Raw genomic sequence first — 23,608 nt, forward strand, 5'->3', positions numbered from 1 at the left:
AGGCCCTGAGACAGGCCCCCCGAATTCGGGGGCTCCTGCAGGGTTCGCCAGCAGACCCTGCTCCCGAAGGAGGGCTCGGACGGTTTTCCAGCACACGGCGGGTCCCCGGGAAGCGTTGGGTGAACTGAAATGAACTGAGTTGGAATGGAGAAGGGGCAGTCAGAGGGTTCTAGAAGAAGGGAGTCCAAAGCTGTGTTGGCAGAGTTGGCTCAGCACCAGAGCCTCTAGAGACCGGAGGGTCACAGGAAAGGAATTCGAGGGCCTGCACGCTGAAGGGACCTGTGCAGGTGCCCGAGAGGAGCCCCAGGTCTTGCCCCCTGCACTTTGGCTCCTCGCCCGCTCGGGAAGCAGGCTCCGTGTCCGGGCACCCCTGCTCCTGGAGCCACCAGAGTGGTCTTGTCGCCAGCCGGGTGGGGGTCACCTTGGCAGAGGCCACCTGCTTAGCTGCTCCCCTACACTGTTCAGGCCAGGAGATGACCCTGGTCACACTGACTCCGGTCACACTCTATAAGGCTGTCTCCCCTTCCAGACCATAAGCTTCTGGAGGACGGGGTTTTCTCATTCATTCTTTCATTCAGTTGTTACGTACTGAACACCTACTATGTGCCGGGCTGGACCTGAACTAGACTGTGGTCTGTAGTTGTAGGTAACTAACTCACATGCTGATTTCATGGCGCTTAATAGTTGAGCAGGGTCTGTGTCCTCATGTGGCACAGTGCTGGGCACACAGCAGGCCCTCAGTAAACTTTGGGTGGGTGGGTGGATGGATGGATGGGTGGGTGGGTGGGTGGGTTTTGGATGGATGAGCAAATGGATGGATGGATGGCAAGATGGAGAGTTAACACCCCCAGTGTATAAATCAAAAGCATTCTCTGTCCATAAAAAAGGCCCTGTTCTATCTGCTTACACTCCCAGAACTTTGCAGGGAATCATGTAAGACCAGGAGGCAGTTGTGATAAGAAGATAAGGGCCCAGAGTTATAAGGCCTCAGTTTGAAGCCTGACTTACCAGTGACCTTGGCTTTCACCAAGTCTGTTGACCTCTCAGTGCCTCTTTTCCCTCATACGACGAATGTGAAGGATTGGGGGAAATAGATTTGAATGACGACAAGAAGTAGTATTTGTCTCATAGTTTGTTGGTTTGGTTTTTTTTTCCCCCCCGGACTAGAATCAGTCCCAGGTTGTAATAGTCACATAGTATTTATTTGAGTACTGTGGAATTTAAATTATTAGGGTATTTTATTTTCTGCAGCTCTCTCTTCCCTTGGAAAGACTCAATCTGGACGTTAATTAGGTTTTACTCATGTTCCATCAATTTAATGCAGTAACTCCTTACGTGAAACTGACACCATGGAGCAGATGGGCAGAAGGAGGCCCATGAACGTGTGCGTGTGCCCCTGGGAGGGAGCTCAGTGACAGTTTGATCACAGCCGAGAGCCCAGCCGAGTTCATTGCCCGCATGTGGAGTATCCCACATTCCATCCCTCCCCTGGTCTATTTCAGACTGCGCCCCTGCTCTCTTTGCTGGCAATTATTTGCACAGCGTTTTACGTCTCTAAGTTCCCATTGCCATGATCTCCCACAGCCTTACCCACCGCCATCTGCTAGCAACGTTATCACCAGCCACAGTGACAGGATGGAGGGGTGGCCGTGAACTTGAGGAGCAGGGTGGGTGCCTGGAGGTGAAGTCTGTGCTCTCCCTGCCCCTGCCCCCAGCTCCACGCTCTTGACTCCTGCCCTCTCACTGTCTCTTGGTCCCACCTATCCTGGGATCTGTGGCTCCCTGGAGCCTTGTTACACCCAGCCAAATGCCACCCAGCAGGTGCCACAGATCCCAGACTGCAGGAACCCACCCTGTCGTGACTTTTAGCCACACGCTTGGTAGCCACCTGCACAGACGAGCCTCAAGGTCACAAGTGGCCTGAATAGGCTTGCGGGTTAGAACCCAGGTGTTTGCACTCATTCCACTCCCTGCCACGGAAGGGAGCATGACCAACGTTTCATCCAACTACAACTTCCAGAACCTTCCAAGTTGCCAGCCATGAAGAAGGAACCTGGCGGGTGGGCCAGTGACCCCCCCACCCCAGCTCTCCTCCTCACTGGGGACCTTCTCGTTCTGCCACTGCTTGGGGCTGTTGCCGGGCCCCGTCTCCTGTCATGGTGAGGACCAAGTGGCAGAAGAATGGGGTAAGAGTCAGGTGGGGCCCACCTGGGAGCTCGCGCTAGCTGAGCCCTCTAGTGGGAAAGGAGACTAACCCGGAGAGCAGGTTCTGCTAAAACATGCCGGCTCTGAGTGCTGCCCTTGGAGAGAGGTAGAAGAGGAAGGAGAACATCTCCTCAGCTCCAGGGATGTCCTGGAAGCTTCACATACATTATCTGATTTCGTCTGCACAACAGCGCAGCCCTGAGAGGTTTTATGATAATTTCTGTAGAGAGGAGGAAGTGGGCCTAGAGAAGTCAAGAACTTGCTTGAAGCCACACAGCTTGCCAGCCTTAGAGCTGAGACTTGAACGCCACCATCCGACTCTAAAGCCGGTGCTTATTCTAGAAAGCTTGCAAAGTGTCTTGAAATTGCTTCCGAAGTAGGAGAAGATGGGGAGACCGGTGAGACTTATGCTTTGCCCTCCAGCATAACAAGAGGGACACCTGGCTGCTTACGGTCAGCACGCACAAGGGAAAGGATTCTTCCCTGGGGCTATCGGGGGAAGGACCTGGCACCTACCTGGGACAGAGCCGTGCTCCCCAGGGAGCTCCTCCACCTCCAGACTTGAGCCCCTTCCATCCTCAGGCCTGGAGTCCAGGAACTTGGGAGGGCAAGTCTGACCCGGAGACCCAGGGCCTGGCATCCTCCCGGGGCCGACCTCGGAGTGGGTGTTTTCTTGAAAAGTAGTGGACACGTGCCACTGACGTAGGAGTACAGTAGCGTCCTGCTGCGGGCACGTGGGGCCCGGAGGCCTGGCTGGGAGGACTCACGGTGTTCACGCTGGGCACCTGTGCCGCTCCTTCCTCCTTCACACTGTCTCCTGGCTTCTGTCCTCTGCCCTCTCCTACCCAGGCCTGCGGCAGCTCCTTCCCAGAGAGGAGGCCTAGAGCTGCAGAGAAAACCAAATGGACAAACCACAGAGTTCGGAATCAGACACATCTGGATTTCACTCCTGATGTCATCTTTTACCAGCGTGGCCTTGAATGGGTCCTTCCAGCTTTTCTGTGTCTCATCTGTATTATGGAAAACACGCCCCACAGATGCGAGATCTAGTTCTTGATCATAGCATTCTCCAGATCCTTCCATCTCCTAAATCCACTGCACCCCCAGAATTCAGCCACAGCCTTCTGGGGCCCTCACTGCACACCCATCCCATCCCTAGTTAACCTCGTCTGGCCATTTAGGGGCTGATGGCCCCAAATCTTGGCCTTTGGCCTGGGCCTCTCTCAACATCGCGCCTCCTGGGAGCTCCCCTGTGACTTCTCAAAGACTTATTACCTCCACACAAACACCCAAACACACACCTGTCTGTGTCTCCCATCTCAGGGGAGATGGCCAGCCCCCAGTCCCCCTGGCCGGAACTCTGAGGGGACCCGCATCTGCCAGTAGACCCTGGGAATTCTGCTTCCTTCACCTCACTTGCTTTGGCTCCCACCTTCCCAACACAGCTTCTTTCCACCTTTTTCTCCCCGCCACCCTACCCCCAGTTGCCTTCCCATCCAGTGTGATCCCTTGACTTCAGGTCACGTCCTGATTGACATCCCCAACTTCTCAGCATAAAGCTGGGCCCCTGGCCTAGCCCCTTCCTCCCCCCGCCCCCACCCCGTCTCTCCCTCCAAGCCGCTTGAGCTCTAGGCCCAGTAGGCCCCCGCACCTCCTGGATAGGCAGCACACACTCCATCTTTGCCCAGGCTCCTCTTCCCCACGCAGCCCCCGCCCTCCCACCGCGAAGGAAGCTCATCATCCTCCTCAAAACTTAACCCAAGTGTGCAAAACACGAGGTGCAGAGCTGTATCTGTAACATTCTCCCATTTGCATTCATTCATTCATTCATTCTTTTATTTTGAGAGAGAGAGATCCATCACAAGCGGGAGGGGCAGAAGCATGCCACACATGCTTGATCAATGTAGCTTTGCGGTAAGTTTTGAAATTAGTAAGTGTGAGTCCCGCACCTTTGTTTTTCTTTTTCAAGATTGTTTGGCTGTTTTGGATCCCTTGCATTTCGGTACAAATCTTAAGGATCAACTTGCCAGTTTCCGCAGCGAAGCCAGCTGAGATGTTGACAGGCATCGCGCCGAATCTGTAGATCGATTTGGGACTTTTGCCATCTTAACAATATTAAGTCTCCCGATCCATGAATGTTTTAAACTCTCACTTTCAAATGGTTTCTGGCTAGTGTATAGAAAGACAATTGATTTTTGTGTATTGATCTTGTATTATGCAACCTTGCTGAACACTGTATATGTTTTTATACCTCCCATTTTTTACGATATACATATATTGTCTGTTCACAAAAACCGTGTTTCAGAAACCTCAGGTAAGAAAATAAAAAGAAAAAAAAACTCAGGTAGACATTCATCCTCCTCCACAGCCCCACTGTGATTTTCCTGTGAGGCTTGGAGGGGACGGGGGTCGGTTCTGGCCCCAGAGGATAGGATAGCACACCCACCGCCTGCCACATTTTAGCCACCCCTTAAATGATTCTGTTGACTGAGTGAAAGAATGAACAAACCAGTAAGCAATTCAGGCGGCCCTCGCGGTCCACCTCTGAAGCCCTATGCTCTTGGCAGAGGCTTTCCCACTGGGAAGCTGTTATCTGCCTCGTAGCTTCTACCTCTTGGTTCTGGTTTTGCACTCTGGGGAGAGAGTGGATCGCTAATCCTGCTTCCCCACAGCAGCTCTTCAGATACACAGTGACAGCCAGCACGTCAGATGTGTGTGGCCAACGGTAAAGGGAGATAGAGATGCTAGTTACTGTTTTCACGGTCTTTACAATATTTCTCACGCTGTCCTCTGCCACAGATCTCTTCTCCGTGGCCCCACATCTTTATTTCCCCTCTCATTCTTCATGGCACTATCTTCTCTGGACTTCTCTCCAGTTTTCTTCTCCTAGACATTTGGTCAAGGCAGGGGGCAGGTAGCTAAGGAATATTTCCACCGGTTTATATAAGAAGCAACTGTGTGTTGTTACCCACGTCTAGGCTGCATTGCCTTCGTAACCAACCAAAACTGCCCCGTGGGATTTGTTCATCCTGCTTCGAGCCGTGTAGAGATTTCCAGTTAGCCTCGTTCTGTTCCCTGTGATGGGAAGTATCATGGATGTGATTCTTCCTCACTGGACTCCGTGTGCGAGTTGGAAGTTATGATGGAATGTGACCTTGAGAAAGAAAGCTGGTGGTGGCAGCTGGGCTCCCACACCTGCTCCCCGTCTCTCCTCCCTCCGCATTGCTCCAAGGGTGACCAGGCTGCTGGGAGAGGGGCTCCCTCCCCCCTGGGGTCCTCTCGTGTCTCCCACAGGGCTCATAGCAAACATGCTTTTGCCACTGTGATCTCACTTTAGAAAATATATGCCTTCGGGTGCCTGGGTGGCTCAGTCGTTAAGCGTCTGCCTTCGGCTCAGGTCATGATCCCAGGGTCCTGGGATCGAGCCCCGCATCGGGCTCCCTGCTCCGCGGGAAGCCTGCTTCTCCCTCTCCCACTCCCCCTGCTTGTGTTCCTGCTCTCGCTATGTCTCTCTCTGTCAAAAAAATAAATAAAATCTTCAAAAAAAAGAAAATATATGCCTTCCTTTCACGTGGCTGTGTTCAATTAAAGTTAGAACTCCAAAGCTGTGGCCACGTATGTGTCTGTTTTGGATGGGATCTTGGTCATTCTCCGTTGGCTTCCGGTGGGCCACGCGGCTCTGTGAATCATGTTTTGCTCTTGAAAGATGCAGAGTGAGACAGGGCCAGTCTCTCATCCCTGTAGCTCTTGCTGGTCCTTACCAGCCTGTAGTCCAGCAGAGCACATCGATTTGGAAATTCTGTTAATGGTCCGTGTTTATTTCTAAATCATTAGCTTGTACATTCCCGGGGCACAGGCTAGTGGGTTGTTCATGAGCAGGCTGTTGCCACCGTGGTATCTTAGATGTTGTTTAAGTGTCTCTCTGACCCCAAGACTTGAATCAGAGGAGGACAGTGTATGGGGCACTGGGAAGAGAATGCTGCCTTTGGATCTTCTCTAGAAAAGTTTCTGATGTTTACTTGATTCTGTACCCTCCTGACTGTACCAGCTACTTGATGTGGGAGATTCTCGTGGTTCATTTTCACAGTTCAGCAAGGAGGGAGTTATTCCCTAGACAGATGAAGAGACCGAGATGTAAATAGTTTAAGGAACCCACCTCCAGGTCATCCAGCAAGCATGCCCCAGGGCTGGCTTCAGACCCAAGTCTCTGTTCCTTCCAAGCATGCATTCTTTCCACTGGCTGTGCGGCCCCAGGCATTGTGCTGGGGTGTCATTTTACCCTTGGTGGGGTTCTGTAGGGGCCTGGCTCTGAGCTTGGTCAGTTTCCCCGTCTGAGAAGTGGTGTTGCCAATCTGGGGGCTCCATCACCACTCACAGCAACCAAGATTTATTCTCCCCACTTTGCAGACAAGGAAACTGAGGCACAGAGGTTAAGTCAGTGGCCATGGTAGTGCATCTATGTTGGTGCTGGAGCCGGGACTCAAGACCCTGTTCTTCTGACACTGTACCCAGGCCCTTGGCCCCGTGTGGCCCTGCCCTCCCTACCACCTGTGCCTGGCGAGGCCTGGGCGGCTCCCTGGAAAGATGAGCCTTTGCATTTCAGAATATACTACACTGGGTGAGCAGCAAGACCAGTGTGTTTCATATTTTTTTGGGTAATCCTTAAGTAAAAAGTCCACACTGTGGCACCCAGACCACGGCCACCCTCGGGGAGGTTCGGGGCTCACCAGTATACAAGCAGGACATTCATTGTCAAATGATAGCAGCTACGGAGTGTTCTGGGCCTCCCAGGTGCTCAGCCGAGTTATAGGCACATTCCTTCGTAATACTCACCAAAAGCCCTTGAAGAGGTCTTATTTTCTCCATTTTGGAGACAGCATCACCTGGTTATTTCATCTTCAAACCCAAACCGCCGCCGCCGCTCCCTCCCCCCCCGCCCCCCCGCCACCACCTCCCCAGGGTTCTCTCATTCTGACGAGGAAGTTTGCTCTTCCCTAAACTAGGCCCGAGCTTGGCTTTCATGCTTCCCACTTTTTAGACTGGACTAAATAGAAGCTAGTAAAAGCCTCCTTGAAGCTCTTAATTACAGGAAACTGCCATCTCCGCTCCGATTCTGCAAAATAACCAATGCCGCAGAATCCTGCCGTGAGTTCCAAGGAGTCCCTGAGTCCGTGCAGCCTTCTCTGCCCGGAACCTTCCCGCACTCACTCACAGATAGTTCCCAGGCAGCCTCCTGTATTAGTTAGGACCCAGATGCTGGGGTAAAGAGTGGAAGGTGCCACTGCCCTTGGCCTGCGATAGACCACAGGGTGGTGGAGAGAGGAAGCTCACGCACGTGAGTCATCATCACTTGGTGGGGGAAGTGGGCAGAGAGAGATTTACAGTGAGCTTAGGTGGCAGAAGGACCGAGTGACCAGTGGTGCCTAGGGAAATCAGGAGGACACCACACAGGAGGCGTCACCTAGACTGACTCATGAAGGAGGGCTGGATTCCCCCATGCCCAGGGTGAAGAGCATTCCAGGCAGAGGAACTAGTGTATAAAGACCTGGAGGCATGAAGGGGTGTGGTGTGTTGGGAGGACTGTGGCTTGGTGTGGGCAAGCGTGGTCAGTGGTGGGATTTGGTGGGAGGTGAAGTTAGTGTAAATCAAGGGCCACGTGGGGAAGGGTTCTGGGACCTCAGCCCGAGGAGTGTGGATGGTAGTCTGGGAGTGAGGAGAAGCCATTAGGGTAAAGCGGCTCCATGTTTTTTCTGGGTGCTGGGAAAGTGACCCAGGGCCCCCATGGAGGACACATCACGCTCCGTGGCAAGGAGAAACTACAGTTACGGAGATCTGCCGGGTACCGGCCTGCAGTGTCTGCACTGGAAGCAATGGGAGGATGTCAATTAAGGCTAAAGCATCAAAGGAAGGAGAGATTATAATTCTGAAATCGATTTCTGAGGCCAAACGATTAGGACTTCTTGATTGATTGGTGGTCAAGGCTGGTGGTCAAGGAGGATTTATACATCTGTAAATATCACACTGTTCTGTCCTTTTTTCTGTCCTACACAAAGCATCGTCCAGTTCAAGTTCACGCTTGTAGTCGTTCTCCCCACATTTCCTTCCTCTGCAGAAAACAGGAGAGTCCTATTGAAAACTCAAGTAACAGCCTCCAAAGCCTCAAACCCATTAATGTTCCGAGTTACAGGTGGGTGAGGGACTTTCCCAGGGAATGTCACCCTATGACAGGAGCATGCCCCTCAAAAGTTGCGGCCTCCTCTCCCCTCTCCCCCACCGTGAGTGCTGATTATGGGACTGTTGGAAGCAGTTAATTCTGTTAAAAGTAGCGTGGCAGTTTGTACAAAACCTGAGGCCTTGAGTGTGTAAATTCTCTTCTAACTGACCCTCTAGAAATTGACACGTAATTTACGTGATATTTGTGTGATGTTTCATCTTCTAAGTATGTCAGGAGTCAGTAATTATCACCAACACCAAAATCACTCCACACTGTTAGATTCTCGGTCTCGTTCAATTCTCCAGGGCTCATAAGGCAGACATTCTGGTCATTCCCTCCTCCTAGGCATAGAAAATAAAATTCAAAGAGGCAGAGGGTACGTAGCTGGCTTAATATTTCCAAATGCTTGATGGAGCCCTGTCGTAAATCCAGTCTTCTGGTTTCAAGTCCTGTGCCCTTTCTACTTTATCATCTCATCTTCCCTTCGGCCTGAACAATATTGGTTGTCAATTCCTTATTTTTACTTTGTTCTATCTTAGCGATATAACCACCCTAGGACTTGTAACAGACAGCTTTACTAGATCGTGCAGCTGTAACAAGCAACCCCAAATCTCAGTGGCCCGTGCAACAAAAGATTACTTCTCGCCCATATGACATCTTTATTGGCTGTGGGCTGAGCGTGACGGCCCTGGGACCGTGTGTGGTCTTCTTTGGGAGATCCCAGTAGAATTGGTGGCTCCTAACGGGTCACGCTGGCCTCACAGCGGAAGAAAGGAGCGCCGTGGCCGAACCATGTGATCGCTTTAAATCTTAAGCTCTGGTGTGGCGCGTGGCACTGTCGCTTACGTTGCATTGGCCAAAGCAGCTCATGTGGTCACACGTGACGTCAGTGGGGCGGGAAAGCCCCGCACGGAAGGTGCTGTTCCCCCACCAGTCTTGGGCAGTGGCAGTGGCGTGCAGGTGGCCAGTGATCGGCAGCGACAACTCGAGATTCCACAGGACTCCCAGAACCCCACAGCGCGGTTCTGCCGGTGTCCGCAGGGTCAGGCAGCTGCTCAACCCCCTCACCATCTCCGGGGTCTCACTGGGGACTTCCATGAACTCGTCTCCAAACCTGGCCTCTGAGTGTGCATGCTACTCTAAGCAGCTATTGATTATTGCAAATTTATGAAGTGGGGTTTGTTTGGTTTTGTTTTTTGGGGTTTTTTGGGGTTTTTTGCTTACAAAGATTTTATTTTTAAGCAATCTCTACACCTAATATGGGGCTCGAACTTAACAACCCCGAGATCAAGAATCGCACACTCCACCGAGTGAGCCAGCCAGGCGCCCCCTGATTGTTTCAGATTTAGAATAAAAACTTCTTTCTCTATCAGTTTTAATTCTTAGTACAGAAAAGCCAGACTCAGCATGGTAACAGTGATGTTGCTGGGAGAGTAACCGTTGGGTCCGGGAGACTTGCAGAGCGGCCGCCCGGCTGCCAGCTGGTGGGGACACCCAGCTCGCTGCGGGGGGGGGCGCGTGCAGTGGGAAAAGGTGCTTCCAGTGTGCTGGCTCCAGCAAGTGGCTGTCATCACGTCAGCACAGGAACCATACTTCCCAAACAAAGAACTCTTTACATATTAAGCATTTTCATAAAGGATTAAAACCAGATCCCTTAACCATTGGCTCACTTCTGCAGGTAAAACTGGATCGATTGAGGCAAATTGTCACGCACACAGTGGAAAGGTATTAACCACCTCCTGTGGGCTATTTGGGAGATTTGGGAGGAAAGGCAGTTGGGACAGAAAGCATAGCGTGGCCTTTCAGGGAACCCAGGGTCTCCTGAGGGAGCCTCATCTGCAGCCCTAGAACCTCGGGACAATCCTATGGCGGGATGGGAGTGTCCGACAGGCAGCAGGGAGACGGGTCAGCTGAGCCTCAAGGATCAGAGGAACATTCCAAGGAGGCGCCTTCCAGGCTGCGGGGAAATTGCTCTTGTGTGCAGGGAACAGGGAGTAACCGGGCGTGGCAGAAGGTGAGGCTGATCCCTGGAGCAGAACAGGTTTTCCCCAGGGCCGGGGCCTCCAGAGCTTCCCCAGCTCTGCCCCAGTGTGGCCACCTCTGTCCTTGCCCTCGCTCACGATGGCTTTAAGGGGGTGGCGATGGGAGGCAGACTCCCTACCTCAGGCTATCTTTGCACAGGAAGTAGTCAGAGGGTCTACCCCGGATCCTGCTTCCGACCATCTACGCCTTAAGACCTTACCTCGGACCGCTTCTCAGGGCCCCCGGGCTGAGCCCTGGCTCATGGTTGCAAAGGCAGGCAGCACACACACCTGAGCACATGCTGCGGACTGGTGTGGACAGTGCAGGGTATCGTCACAGAATGCTAAAGGTGGACAGGCACGGCCCCGCTTCCGGGGCTCTAACTGCATGGACACGCCCAGGAAGCCCTGTTGAAGGTGACGAAGTCACTGTCAGGTAGCCAGCCCTCCCGTGAGCGCCTTACCCCCGTGACCTCCTCTACCCGCCCAGCCATGGGAGGTGGGCGCCGTTACCCCCTTGAACAGATAAGGCTGGCCAGCTGAGCTCCAGGGCCCCCCTTCCTCCCTCCCAGCTCAGAGCCCTCCTCTTTGAGCGTGAGTAGGTGTTCAGCAGCAGGGATTTGAGCAAAGGGTGGTCAAGGAAGCAGGTGCACGAGATAGCCAAGGGAAGCCCACCACAGGAAGCACGGAGCCGGGACAGGGAGAGCTCAGACTCCAAGGCCTGGTCTCGGCTGAGGGTGCTGACCATAGGGGCGTGAAAAGAGTGCACGAGAATAGAAAGCCTCAGAATCCCCAGAATCTACAAATCCTTCTAGGTTTGGAAGTCTCACAAGGGGGCTGGGCCGGGGACCTCAACGAGTAGAAACTCAACCACACGTGGAGTACTCATCGCCTCTCTTAAGAAACCTCGTCGTCCAATCGCTTCATGAATTAATGAAGCTCATTGGCCTGACCTTGTTCTCTCAGGACTGGCTTTGAATTCTCCTGCATTTCTGGCAAGGGGATGGGCAGGAAGGTGGCCCAGAACCGCGGTCCCTGTGTTAGCCTGTCAGAGCTGCCGTAACCAAGTACCACACACTGAGCCGCGTAAACAACACGCATTTATTTCACGGTTCTGGGGACTAGAAGGCCAAGATCAAGGTGTGGGCAGTATCCGTTCCTTCTGAGGCTGTGAGGCCGTGAGGGAGAATCTGTCCTAGGCCTTTCTCCTGGCTTCCAGTGGTTTGTTAGTGTTTCAGAGTTTGTAGATGTACCACCCCAATCTCTGCCTTCGTGTTCACACGGGCTCCTCCCTGGGGGTTTGACTGTGTCTGTGTCCAGAGTTTCCCTTTTTATAAGGACAGAGTCATATTGGATCAGGACCCACTCTAATAACCTCATCTTAACTTGCTCACCTGCAAAGGCCTTATTTGCAAATAAGGTCACATTGATAGGTGTTGGGTACCAGGATTTCAACCTCTTTTGAGGGGACATAGTTCAACCCATAACAGTCCCCAAGAGTGCTGTGTAAATTACCAACCCCCATGTCCCCCTCCCCATCAACAACCCCCGCGGGAGAGACAGGTTCCTTCCAGATCCCATCCTTTGTCCACCACGGAGGCAGCTACGCTTTGTACACTTGGTCGGGAATACCTGGAAAGCCAGGGACCCTCCCGACGCGGGTCGTGAACTGAGTAGCCAAGGCATCTACCCTGTTTCTTGGGCAGAAGCTCCGCTCCCCATGAGCACGTTGCTCTCCAGAGGGAACAGAAAGACCCAGAGCATAGGGAGTGTGCTAGACATCTGAAGGTAACTCCAAATCCACTCTTACTCAAAACATCTACATATGGGGTGTTTAGATGCAGATGAAATAATACCATTAAGACGTTTTCCAAATTTTGCAATAGATACTGGAGAAGATTTACCCATTATGATAGCACAATCCAAAATTTGACATGTGGCTTAATTTCAGATACACACATTTCTAACAGCTTTATTGTGATATAATTCACATACCATATAATTCACCCATTTAAAGTCTGTAGCCCATTGATTTTCAGTATAGTCACAAAGTTGTGTGACCATTAACACAATCAACCGTAGAACGTCTTGTCACCCCAAAAAGCAACCCTGCACCCCTAAGCTATCCTCCTCCAAACCCCCATCCTCTCCAGCCCCAGACAACCACTACCCTACTTCCTGTCTCTGAAGTTTGCCTATGTGACTACATTTCATTCAACTCTATATTTTTTTTAATTAGGAAAAAAAAATTGAAGGGAATTAGAAACCAGACAGAGGATGACTTCTACTGGAGAGTGGCAGAATTAGAATTTTTATTTTCCTCTCTCTCTCTCTTTTTTTTTAATTTCTCTAATTCTACAATGAGCCTGAGTTGCTAATACTCGGGGCGGGGGGCGGGGGGACCACCCTATTGTAAAAATAGAGAACTGTCTTGTCATTTTTAAGTCATCCTTGGGGATTATTCCAAACACTTCCTCAGCACCTAAAAAAAAAAATCACAGTCTTATTTTATGGGAAGAAAATATATCCGAGTTCCAAACAACTGACTTCAGATGGGAATTTTGGAGCACAACTGGCTAGAAACTGGAAATGCTGGTTAGCTCTGCATTGGATTTCCTGAGACCTGTCCCCCTCCAGCCCTTGGGTCCCATTCCGCAGCGTCTTCCTATCCTTCATCAGGTGGCCTCTTTCGGCCCTGAACAAATTGTTGGTTGGCTCCTGCGAGGGACCCTATAATTAAGCCACATCCTTTTGCCTCTTTAATAACACTGGAGACAGAGAGTATAATTCTGTGAGGGGACAGAAGGAATATGTAATTTAGTGTCCTTTTCCTGAGCCAATATGAGCTTGGTGCATGTAGCATCTTGCATGCTTCAGGTGTAAAAAGTGATCTGATGTCTCAGCAAGTGTGTTATGTGAGCAAAATACGTACCGAGTTCATCCAGCAATCAGGGGGTCTTTGGATGTGTGTCCGGCATACTTGGGAGTTTCACGTGTCCCCTTTTGTTGATGAAGAGACTTTACACTAGCCCGGCTGGGTGAGTCCACGAGACACACCGATCCTGGCCACCATCACTAGCCTGGTGCCTAAGCTAGAAAACCTGGGTGCCATCCTCGATTTGCCTCATTCTTCTGTGCCTATCAACTCGGTTTGACCCCCTTCTCCCCAGTTGGCCTCTTTTCCTCCATCTCTACTGCCCTACACCATTGCTCACTGTGTGGGGGCAAAAACTCCTGAATGTCACCTCCTGTGACCTGAGCCCTGCTCACCTGCCTGGTCTCATCAGCCAAGCATCCCCGTTCCCAGCCCAGCAGACCCCCATGTTCCCTGGTGTGTTGTGACAGCCCCATCCGTGGGTTCTTAATCTGGATCCCGTGGACAGAACACAAGAGGACCTGTGAGTGTCCTTAAGTAGAGCACATCACCGTGCATGCATGTGTTTTTAGGAGGAGGGTCCTTGGCTTTCATCAAATTCTTCACCAGGATCTGTGAACCCCCAGATTGAAGAGCGTTGCTCCGGGTGTTTGAACATGCTCCTCCCCTTTCAGGCAATGCCTCTCCTTCCCACCTGGTGAACTACTCTTGCAGTCTCTGCTCAAATGTCACCCACTTGCCTGCTTGGTGGCCCTTCCTCGGTGTCCCCGTGGCTCTGTCTTTCCCAACTGGGATTTAATCCCTTGTTTGCATACCTGTTTCCCCTACTGGACCATGGCTCCTGGGGCTAGGAGCTCTCGCTCTGCCGCCCGCCTCTAACACACTGTCTGGCACACGGCCAACTCTTAGTAAATGCTTGCACAGGAAGGACAGGGACTGTTCTCTCAGCTGGGCCGTGGGACCGAGTGTTGCAAATGGCTGCACGGCACTGCTCCTGCCTCGTTACCCTCACCAGCAGGGCCCACGTGGACTGGTGCCCTTTTGTGTGTTTTCAGCCATTTACCCCGAGAGGAAGGAACCAGAGTTCTGTTTGCCATGGGAACTCACTAGATGTGTGATGATTTCTCAATTACCTCTTGACAAATTTTGAGCTCTTTGTTTTTCTTTTCCTTCTTGTATTGCTTTTCAGATTGATGCACTGAGTAAAAGAAGCAAAGAAGCTGAGGCAGCCTTCTTGAATGTCTACAAAAGATTGATCGATGTTCCAGGTAAGCCCATGCACTTACAGAGGCCACCAGTCGGTGTTGTGTGGTGGTACATTGGTGGGTCTCGGGCTTATTCTTCTCAGCTTCCCTAAGGGAATTATACCAGCAGCTCCCCAGGAAACTGGGAATTCTGGGAATATGGATTCTCCAAAACCCAGACTTCGGGTGGGTATGCAAATCAGATGTGTATTTGCTGAAGTTAATCATATAACTTCCACTTGATGCCTTTGTAAATGCAAAAACCCAAATCTGTGGGGCTACCTTTAGCTTCGGTATAAAGAGGGAAGAAATAGAACCCATGTGTGTGCCATGCAGACACGGTGAATGTTCTTCCGGGCCATTGGAATTGCTCACTTGCTCTTAGTAATGCTCTGAACATTACTGGTATTACTAGAGCGGCTTTTAACAAAGCAGAGCAGAAACAGATCTCCTTGTTGTCTGTACGTGTGTTCCAGTTCAGGTTCACTAGGCTCTGCTGTCCCCTCTGGGAGTGGGAGTTAATGGAGGCCAAACCAAGCGAGGGGTGTTGGAAAGCACTCCGGACACTTTGGACATAGAGGAGGGAGATACAGATTCTCCTGCCAGGGCCTATTGTGAGGTCTTGGTCACATCCTTTTCTTCTCTGGACCTCAGCTTTCTCATCTGGGAAATGGAATAAGGGGAACAGCCTAGTGATGAGAACGGTTTTCTTTCTTCTAACTTTTCGCTGTCTTGGGAGCATATCCAGCCCGTAGTTCCAAATTCTGGCCATCTGATTTACTGTAAGAGTTTGTATCCACCTAGGGGCTCCCCAAACACCCTGGGCAAGGCTCATGAGGAGGATTCTTCACAGAAACTGGATCATTTGATGCCTGACGTGCACTCTTTCTCAGGAATCGGCAGCTTGGTGGGCCTGCTTGCATTTTCTTTTGCCAGTTTTGTGTGGGTGACTTAGTTGAAAGGGGGCAGGCTTGTTTTGTCTTTGCCAAAGACCCAGAGAGTCTTTTGGCTGCTGTTTTCTAAATAACCTACACTCTCAAGTCCATTTGTATCTGGGTCTTCCCTTAGTGAAGTTTCTCGGCCGGGCAGTCACTTTAACAAGTTACTGGCTTTCTCTTTCTGCAGTTATACTCCATCTTAATTTCCCATAGAAAAAGAAGAGATGGTTTTTTAATCAACAGTCCTCTTTGCCTGAGCAGGCTTCATTCATAGACCTATAATTTTTATAGAATTTTGATCATAACATGGGTAGGTATTTATATTCTGCTTTTGTCGTTTAATATTATACCATCGGCATTTTTCCCATATTGGTGATATTCTTCATAGTTCTCATTTTTGGCTGGAGAATTCAAGTTTGTCGTATCAATTTAAGGTGGTAGGAGCAAATGATGTTTGATATTTTCTGTTAGAGTAAAAGTCAATCAAAGTACATCTGCATGCCCCGTAGATCACTTTTACTTACCTCCTAGGTATTTCTTTCTTACAAACGCTGTGGTCTGACAAATCTAAGTTCCTTGAAAAGCAGAAATGGACCTTGGAGCACTCTGCCTGGGTTTTGAAGTCTGCTTATTGCTCAGATGAAGTAATCCTGCGGCTAAGCCTTACAGGAAGGGCCTGGTCAATAGCATTGCATTTACTGACAGTCAGGCAGTTAGGAGGTGTCAGGATGCCTTAACTGTCCGTGTGCTTCAGGCCACAATCCAGCTGAACCCAGAAACATTGGCGGGGGGGGCTGTTAAGTTCTAGTTGTAAGAAACAGCAACTTAAACTACGTCAGAAAAGTCAAGGCAGCTCTCGGGAATAATGGGATGGATATTTCGGCTATGTGTCCTATGGCCCAGCTCCAGGAACCCAGGAAGAGCCGACCAGCTGGCTCCAGGAAGAGGTGGAGACAAAGCCCCACCAACTAAGGAGGCTGGCCCAGAAATCTGACAGAACCAACCTCCACTGTCCCCTATCAATACATTTTTTTTTAATAAAGATTTAAAGAAAGAGAAAGAGTGAATTAGCAGGGGGAGGAGCAAAGAGGGAGAAAGAATGTCAGGCAGACTCCACGTTGAGCGTGGAACCTGACGGGGGGCTTGATCTCATGACCCTGAGATCATGACCTAAGCTGAAACCAAGAGTCGCAAGTTCCAGAGACTGAGCTACCCAGGTGCGCCCCCTCTCCCCACCTCTCCACCCCAATCCGGAAATTTTGTGTCTTTCCTTGTTTCTCACCTTGTGGTCCTACTGGGATGAAAGCTCCCTGAGGACAGCTTTGCTTTATCCCTCTGTGCCCAGGACTTGGAGCAGGGCCTGGTATACCGCAGCCATGATACGTTGCACGCCCCGAGGGGTTGCATCATCCCAGAGCCACCCTGGAGTCCTCAGCAGCAGAACTCGCCAAGGCGCACACTAGTGGCTCTTAAAGCTCCATCCCGGCTCAGTTCTGACTCCTCCGATTGTCAGCTTGCATATCCACTAGCTCCTGGGCATACCCACTGGGATGACTGATGGGCACCCCAAAACCACCCAGCGTGTCCGGAGCAGACCGGCTCCTTCTTGCATTGCCTCTCTCAGCGAGCAGCACCACCTTCAACCCAGCTGCTCACACCACAGCGCGGGGTCACCACGTCCTGGCCATTCTGCCTCCAGAATGTTCTTGATTCCATCCGCTTCTCTCCATCCCTGCTTCTGCTCTCCACTTCGTAATTCAGGCCACTCCCCTCATGTCTACAGTATCTGGAATCGAGTCTCCATGCTTGTAGGAATGGGTTATTCTTCACCTGCAGGCAGGCCAGGCCCCCTCTCAGCTGATACCTTACTCCTCCAGATGAACTTGAGACACTCCTGCGTAACCTACCAGGTCTGCTTAGCCCTTGACACACACACACACACACCCACTCCCAGCACCCTGTGTTTGCCTCTGTTATAACTATTAGTACTCCGCTATTTTCCCTTCTGGCCCGGCAGGGAGACGGGCAATGTGGTCTTGTCCCTCCTCATTTTCCTAGTGTCTCCCCCAATGCCTGCCCCATAGCAGAAACTCCATAAATACTGGTTGAATGAATAAATTAAAGGATCACATTATTTCTTCAGCATGCTTTCTGAGGTTGTGCAGTATTTAATTGTTCATATTGGACCATGCTCCCGAGATTGACACTGGCACCAGGGAGAGCACTCTGGAGGGAGAAGAAACTTTGGAGCCCTGGCTCCGTCCTCTTGTTCATCTTCCAAATCCCAAATCCCAAATAATGGTATTTCTCTGCGCCAAGGCGCCTTCGTATTAAAGACACTGAATAAACATTTAGATATATAATCGTCCTGATGAGTCACCCCAAACAGATAAAATAGTTAAGACCCCCATATTTACCTTCTTCTTCATTTGCCACCAGATTGTTCTTCACTCCGTGGTCCATTTTGAGAGTATTTTAAGATGCTTTTTATCGGAAATACCCTGCTTACTTCGGCCAAAGCACGCTCTCTTTTTTCGCACTGTTGCAACCCCTCCCTCCCAGGGGTTAGTTGGTAAGCGCCTCAGAAGCTGGCCCTCCCTGGGTCCCCAGAACCATGCTGAGCCCCAGGGGTGGAGTCGGGAGTGAATCAGCCAGATGGCTTCTTGTTTTCATGGACTTCAGAGGGTGGTGGGAATGTGGGCATTAAAAGTAATCACACACGTGGTAATTAAAGTGTAGGTATGACAAGTATTTTGGAGAGTGCCCATTGGGCATGAGAGTGTAGATCAGAAAGGGCTGGGCCGGGTCCCAGGCAGCCGCCCTGGGCAGTGACAAGAGGGGCCAAGTATGATGTCATCTAAACCAAAACACTGTCAAGGGGGCACTGCTAATAGTTATGCCCGAGTAAGGGGCGCACACCCGTGTGGTTACCTAGCTGCAAAGGCAGGCAGGGGCCTGGTAGGTTATGTGAAGGATTCTGGACTTCATCTAACAGACAAAAACTAGGGATGGCTTCTAAGCAGGGAAATGACACTATCCTATGGGTGTAATAAAAATGTCATCCTGGGGTGCCTGGGTGGCTCAGTCGGTTAAGCGTCTGCCTTTGGCTCAGGTCATGATCCCAGGGTCCTGGGATCGAGTCCCGCATCGGGCTCCCTGCTCAGCGGGAAGCCTTCTTCTTCCTCTCCCTCTGCCCGCTGCTCCCCCTGCTTATGCTCATTCTCTCTGTCTCTGTCAAATAAATAAATAAAATCTTAAAAAAAAAAGTCATCCTGACTGCAGTTGGGACAACAGATTAGAAAGATGTCCCAAGGGGACATGGGGAGGGAGAGTTGAGGTCACTCAGTTTTGGGTGGCGGGAGTAAAATTAGAGGGAAATGGACGGATTTCAGCTGCATGAAGGAGGTAGGGTAGATGATTGAGGAAGGTGCCCGGGACAGCCCTCGCCAGGACACGGTGAGAGCAGCGTCACTTCCTTCAGGGCTTACTTACATGATTCCCTCTGGTTTATTAATTAAAAGGAAGACCAATAGGGGCGCCTGGGTGTCTCAGTCAGTTAAGCGTCTGACTCTTGATTTTGGTCAAGTCATGATCTTGGGGTCGTGAGATCAGCATCGGACTCCACGCTCAGCGGAGAGTCTGCTTGAGATTCTCTCTCCCTCTGCCCCCCCCCACCCTCTTTCTCTCTAAAATAAATAAATCCATCTTAAAAGCAAGACCAACAGACAGTTTGGAGGATTAACCTGTCTTCCTGATTTCTAGTATCTTGTCTCATCGTTGTTCTAATTGAAAATGGCCTTTGCCTTTATTGTCAATGTCACGGAGGTAGGAGAGCGGTTTTACATTTCGATTCATAAATAAGTTAGGATTTTACTACGTTAGTCAAGATGGCTTCATCTGTCAGTTTCATCACGGACAGATTTTTTTATCCTAATGTTTATGGTCAACCTATAGGGGTAGCTTCAACTTGGACGTATTTAAGTTTTTCTATTTTAATGTACCTCTGGTTGAGATTTATATTTACTACTTGCTGATGATGAGCCCCATGAACAAGAGCATCACAGTCATCGGCCAACAACATGACTTGGTAAGGACACCTGGTCAAGGCCCCTCCAGAGGGGGAGTCCCTCTGCGGCCGGTTCCCCCAGGAGGCCAGCGTCCTTCTGCATGGGCATCTGTATTTGTGGGTGAGAGCCACGTTCAGTGAATATCCGTCAACAGCAGTGATCCTGAGTGTGTAAGAAAAGGTTCGAGGTGTGCTGTTTAACAGGTCCTATAACACATTCCCTCCGCCAGCACTTTCTGGCGGTGCGTTTTGTGCCAGGCCCTAGAGCACCTAAGGTACAAATGGGATTGAGCCAGCCCTTGCTAGCCCCTGGGTGGTTCCTTTTTGCGTGGTGGGAGACTATACAGCCTTTGAGAAAATATCCCCACAGTTAAACAGGCAGCCTCCATCCCTAACTGCATTGAAAGGAGAAATAAATGGCCCCGCTCTTAAAGTGTGATCCTCTCCGATAGCTGGAAATATTCTAGAATGACCTCTTAAAAAGGCTCTTGCAGAGCTGGAATGTTACTGTATTCTGAGCAGAATTATGATGGTATGCATAATCTGCCAGGAATTAACCTTGCGTGGGTGACTTGCTCTTGCTTCTTGATACTTTGCGGATTTTTTTGTTTTTTACAATGAGCATGTATTTATCTGTACAATTGTGGGGGGGAGCATAAATCAGGAAAATAATCATGATCTTCGTTTCTGAATAGCCCTTATTAATGGATTACAGATCAGAATTGAAGCACTAGTCAGTTGAGTATTTGTGAGACACCAATTTGTGTAAAACACAACTGTGTCTTTCTGTCTCAGAAACATCTTGGTCACAGTGTGGTTTTTTTTTTTGAAGTTTAGAAAGGGGAAAAAGAGAGTGGGGGTGGAGCTCCCACCTGTGCACAGGGGGCTACAGAGCCTCTCTGCTTTGGGTATAGATTCATCGGAAGAGCCTCCCTCTGCAAGCTTCCATCGCCGCCTTGCCTCTGTCCGCGGCCCCCCAACAGAGAGATTCATCTTTCACTCCTTGCTAAGATGTGGTTTAGGTCCTACAGATACAAACCCTTCAAACACAAAGGCAGTGCCTGGAAGGGTTTATTTTAAGATTTAAATCTGAGGAAGCACATTACCAGTGATATAAAATATTCATTGACTCATGAAACACTGCTAGAACTCCATGTTTCACGACCGCCCGCCCTCCCTTTATTTCCGTGGAATAACTGGCCTGCAGGTGTATGTAAGTCGAGGTGTTAGTTTGCAGAAGTCTTGAAGGAGAGCCAGGTGAAGAGAGGCCACTCCATTTTCAGAACCTGCTTGAGAATGCCCCTGCTCCCTTGAAAATGCCCCTGCTCCCCTCTGGGAGGTTGTAATTTGCATTCGGGAAAACCTGCCCTGGTAAATATACCAGCCGCCTAGCATTTGAGGATCCAGAAATAAAGTAGAACGTCATCATTTTTGAGAACTGCTTTTTAATGCTCCTCCATAAGAAGACAATAATCATCTGGGCCTTTGTGCCCGACATGCCTGTTTCCAGTGAGGACACACCATCACTTAAAACTGGAAAATATTGTTACGTCTGTTCTTCCTCCTTCCCTGCCTGTCCCTGACTCAAGGATCCCAATAGCAAGACTCCTGGAAAAAAAAAAAAAACGAAATCTGAGGATTTAGTTAGAAACAGCCCTTGCTTCTCGTACCAAGGTTGTAAAGGACACACTCCTTGGTGGCATTTTCTTAAGACTGTAGGGATGTGGCCGCTCCAGCCTGATCCTGTGGGGCTACTCCAGTCCGTGTATTCTAGATCTCCTGGTGTTGGCAGCCAGGCTGGTGCCCCGGCCCCTCCAGAGAGAACTCTGTAACCTCAGGATCCCCTTTGCACATTTTCAGTTTACCTTCATAAAACATTTTCATTCACACGTAAGAATCAGCCACCAACCAGCACCCTGATGGGACAGAAGAGGAACCGGGGCCGAGCTAGGAAGGCTGTGGGTTGCAGATGCCCTCCTATCTCTCCCCTGGGCCAGAGCTGATCCCGAAGCAGCTTGGGGACTGGAGGCCAAGGGACAGTCACACTCTGCCCAGCACTGGGGTCACTGTAAACCAGACAGGGAGGTAGCTTCTCTACCCTCCTTGCCCAGCTTCAAGCAAATTTGGGGCCCGATGAGCCTCTGTGTTTTGCACACCGAAGGTTTGCTGGCTGAGGAATTAGCTACATTTTAAAGAAAGGCAAACGTGACAAGATGGGCGGCTAAGCTCTGGACGCCACTTTTGGGTGTTGCCTCTCCTCCTCTGGGCTCTCCCTGCCGATCTCCTTCCTGGTCCCTGGACCCAGTGCAGGAACTCACCCGCCGGGACTTGGGGATCCTGGGTTCGCTTGCGTGGGGAGGTGTGTCACCTCTTCCCCCCTTTGCCGTAACCGGGGTGGTCCTGGCACACTTAATATCTAGACAGCTTTTCATCAGTTGCTCATCAGCATGCCAATTGCTGTATGACTAATTATGCCCTGAATTCCAGTTGATTTTCTTAATGAGACAGCTGGGTTAATTATGTAATCGTATGATTACATTAGCCTAGAGTGCCCCAGCGCAAAGTAGCGTCTGCCGCGCCGTGATGTCATCACAGCGATGGCACTCACAAGGGGCACATTCACCCTCCGATGGTGGGGGACGGCCCTGCTGCCTGCAGTGCTCTCTGCACAGACGTGGGCTTGCTCTTTGCGAGCTCATTCTCTGCAGTCCTCGTGGTGTCTCCGGAGAGGCAGCTCACCACCAGCCTGTCCACACCCTCCCCAGCACACCTGGGCCCCAGCGAATCGGAAGCCCTACTTCCCAGCCTCTGCCGCGCTCCATGAAGTCCGGTGGCATCCTCCTCCTTATAGAGCGTCCCTCACCGAGACTGTTGGGTTTTATCAGAGCGTGCCTGCGCTTCCTTTATGGTGACCGAGAGAATCCAGAACGAGAGGAAGACCGGAGGATGTCAGTTCGCTTCAAGTCTAAAGAGCACAGACTGGCCCCAGCCTTCTCCTTTTCCCCCTCCGTGTTCTGTTTCATACCTTCTTTCCACCCTGATCTCCGCACACCTCGTACCTCACTGAGAAGTACAGGTGGTCAGAGGAGGGTGACATCTGCCAGCCACGGGCCAGCTCTCTGCTCCCCATGACAGCAAAACTCTCAGAGTCACTTATGCCTATTGACCTCCCCACCCGCCCCGTGCTATACTCCTTCCCCGACACCGCGGCTGCCTCCTCCTTACTGGGCTCTGAATGTCGGCAGATCCAAGACTCTGCTTAGCCTTTTTCTTTTCTGCATCTACATTCTCTCCCTAAGTGCCCTCTGATGTGTGTTATGCTCCCAAATGCCACCACCAACCTCATCCAGGCCACCATGACCTCTTGCCCCACTGGGGCACCTCCTTATCTCCCCCTTCTCCCATCCGTCCTTTGCATGGCATCTGGATGGGTCTACGTCAGTGGTCTCCAAACTACTTTTGTTCATGTACCCCAAATCTTGAATTCATGCCCCCAGCATATGCTTATGTATTTACTTATTTAAAGGATAGCCATGTGTAATTACAGAAATGTATTAAATACATTATAAGTCATATGCTGAAAATGGAATTAAAAGGATGTGATGAAGAATAAAAGCGACTTCAGGGGCACCTGGGTGGCTCAGTCGTTAAGCATCTGCCTTCGGCTCAGGCCATGATCCCAGGGTCCTGGGATCGAGCCCTGCATCAGGCTCCCTGCTCCGCCGGAAGCCTGCTTCTCCCTCTCCCACTCCCCCTGCCTGTGTTCTTGCTCTTGCTGTCTCTCTCTCTGTGTCAAATAAATAAAATCTTAAAAAAAAAAAATTAATTAAAAAAGAAAAATAAAAGCAACTTCAAATTTATATTTTATGAGCAGTACAAAAAACTTGCTCTCACGAAAAAATCCTATTTTAAAGTCAACTTGATAGAGGCATGATTTGCACACAATAAAACGTACCCATCTTAAGTACAATTTAATAGTGTAGCCACCCTCACAATCAGGATATGGAACATTTCCATCGCCTCAAAAGTTCCCTGGTGATCCCAG

At 50.6% G+C, this 23,608-nt stretch overlaps 1 protein-coding gene and 1 long non-coding RNA gene across 10 annotated transcripts in view; one reads left to right on the forward strand and one right to left on the reverse strand.

Moving 5' to 3' along the window:
- CUX1 (cut like homeobox 1) overlaps positions 1-23,608 on the forward strand; it is a 352,135-nt gene that overhangs the window by 176,753 nt on the left and 151,774 nt on the right. For all 9 annotated transcript variants that reach the window (XM_081819440.1, XM_081819443.1, XM_081819442.1 and 6 more), the window contains exon 4: positions 14,505-14,583. In XM_081819440.1, the coding sequence (XP_081675566.1) occupies positions 14,505-14,583 (79 nt within the window). The remainder of the gene's footprint in view (positions 1-14,504; positions 14,584-23,608) is intronic.
- Positions 8,014-18,046, reverse strand: LOC145721505 (uncharacterized). The gene is made up of 3 exons (XR_014145231.1): positions 17,915-18,046; positions 8,615-8,760; positions 8,014-8,311 (listed from the first exon to the last, which is right to left on the reverse strand). It is a non-coding gene; the product is annotated as an uncharacterized LOC145721505 (long non-coding RNA).

This window comes from Leptonychotes weddellii, chromosome 5 (assembly GCF_054177405.1).
Source record: "Leptonychotes weddellii isolate Sample4059 chromosome 5, ASM5417740v2, whole genome shotgun sequence".
NCBI lineage: Eukaryota > Metazoa > Chordata > Mammalia > Carnivora > Phocidae > Leptonychotes > Leptonychotes weddellii.